Below are 2,017 nucleotides of genomic sequence, written 5' to 3' on the forward strand. Positions count from 1 at the left end.
AAAATTGAACCAAAGTTCAGAAAAACAATTTTGATTCTTTTCAAATGAAATTGTTTTCTTACTTTTTAGAGAAGCAAAAGGATTAAAATAAATTTAAATGTTCTACCTATCTATCTATCTACCTATCTACCTACCTATCTAATCACTACCTATCTATATATCTACCTATCTACCAATCTATATATCTACCTATCTACCTACCTATCTAATCACTATCTATCTATATATCTATCTATCTATCTATCTATCTATCTATATATCTATCTATATATCTATCTATCTATCTACCTATCTATCTACCTATCTATCTATCTACCTATCTATCTACCTACCTATATATCTACCTATCTACCTATCTATCTATCTACCTATCTACCTACCTATGTACCTATCTACCTATCTATCTACCTACCTAACTACCTACCTACCTACCTACCTATCTACCTATCTACCTATCTACCTACCTATGTACCTACCTATCTATTTATTTGCGCGCATATATATCTGCAGGGTTACCCACACAGGTTGAAACTCTTTGAATTTGACGATAAAGTAAAAATTGAATAAAGTATTTTAGTTATTTACAAAATGATTTCAGAACTTAAACAGCTCATTTTTAACTGCAGAAACCCAATAATTTAAAAAAAGGACTAAATAATTTCCGTACACTCGTCTCTATCCATCAATCTATCTGCGTATCATAATTGTCTATCTATATAGCTATGTATCTATCTATCTATCTTTCCATGTATCATAATTGTCTATAGATAAATATCTACCCATTTATTTATCTATCTATCTATCTATCTATCTATCTATCTTTATATCTGGGTATCTAGGTGCTATCCTCTGCCTGGTATCTCTGGTTACCCGTTCTCCCTTCAGCTCCCCGGAGAACCTGGTGGAGTAGATCTACCTCATCATCTCTCCCACCTTCTCTCCCCTCATCCTCTTGATCATCTTGATCATAAACCTTTCCTTACATCCTCTCCTCCCTCATACCTCTAATATACCCCCCCCTCATACCTCTAATATCCCCCCTCCCCGGGGAAAATGATCTGGCGGCAGAATGAAGCGGGGTCCAGAGGTTCTAAGCTGAGGTGAATCCGAACTAATTATCCTGGAACCCAACACCTGCAATCCTACTCACCAGTATCCTTCCGGAGTTCAGACGTCCTGGTCATACTAATATTCTATCCCGGAGACAGCTCGTCTTGTCCTAGTAATACTATATATCGAAGCTAATTCGGTGTTATTCCTAAATATACTCTGTATTCCAGAGATAATTCGTTCTGGTCCTATTGATACTGTATCCTGGAGATATTTCGTATTGGATCTTTCGTTCGAATCAAAAAACCATCCATTGAACATTAGCAGTTTTATTTTGCACAATCTTCACAAGATTTCCATCAACTAAACTATTCTATGACCTTCTCTTAACTTAAACATGATTAGTGAACAACCCTTAGACATGAGCAGACCATCCTCAGATATTAAGCCCTACCTGGAGCAGAGTTCTGAACCCAACCCGGAGGAAACTTCTCCTCCTCCCCTCACTAAACTGAACCTAGTGAAACCGAAAACTGTATCTTCTCCGAAAGATTTCTTTGCTAAACTATACGGTCCTGATGAAAGTAAATCTGGGAACCCAACTGCAGCTCCTGTTGTCAGCTCTATTCTAACAAATATGTCTTCAAACCTAGGTTTCTCTCCCTACCTTTCTCACTACCCAGATCCAACCCTGTTCAGGTTCGATTCTCTACCTCTACCCGGTGGCCTAGCTGCTTTCCGTGAGTATTTTTCTTCTTTTTTATTTCGCGCATTTTGTACCTATTTTCAAATTGTAAAATTGTTTAGTAGCGCGGCGTCAGCGAAAAGATGCGCGTCAGCGTCGTCAGCGCACAACATTCAGCCAGGAGCAGACTCTAGCATTGGAAATAGAATATCAGAGGAACGAGTATATCAGTAGACCAAGGTATGAAAATGATAATATTAATGACAATAATAGTAATAATAA

At 37.5% G+C, this 2,017-nt stretch overlaps 1 protein-coding gene across 1 annotated transcript; it reads left to right on the forward strand.

Moving 5' to 3' along the window:
- Positions 1 to 1,109: 1,109 nt before the first annotated feature.
- Positions 1,110 to 1,975, forward strand: LOC111717715 (homeobox protein rough; the record flags this gene model as incomplete). Its single annotated transcript, XM_023493194.1, has 2 exons — positions 1,110 to 1,790; positions 1,858 to 1,975. Coding segments are annotated over exons 1-2 (461 nt in total), but the record flags the coding sequence as incomplete, so codon positions are not given.
- Between the last annotated feature and the right edge of the window lie 42 nt (positions 1,976 to 2,017).

The sequence above is a fragment of the Eurytemora carolleeae genome, unplaced genomic scaffold, assembly GCF_000591075.1.
Source record: "Eurytemora carolleeae unplaced genomic scaffold, Eaff_2.0 scaffold3216, whole genome shotgun sequence".
Taxonomy (NCBI): domain Eukaryota; kingdom Metazoa; phylum Arthropoda; class Copepoda; order Calanoida; family Temoridae; genus Eurytemora; species Eurytemora carolleeae.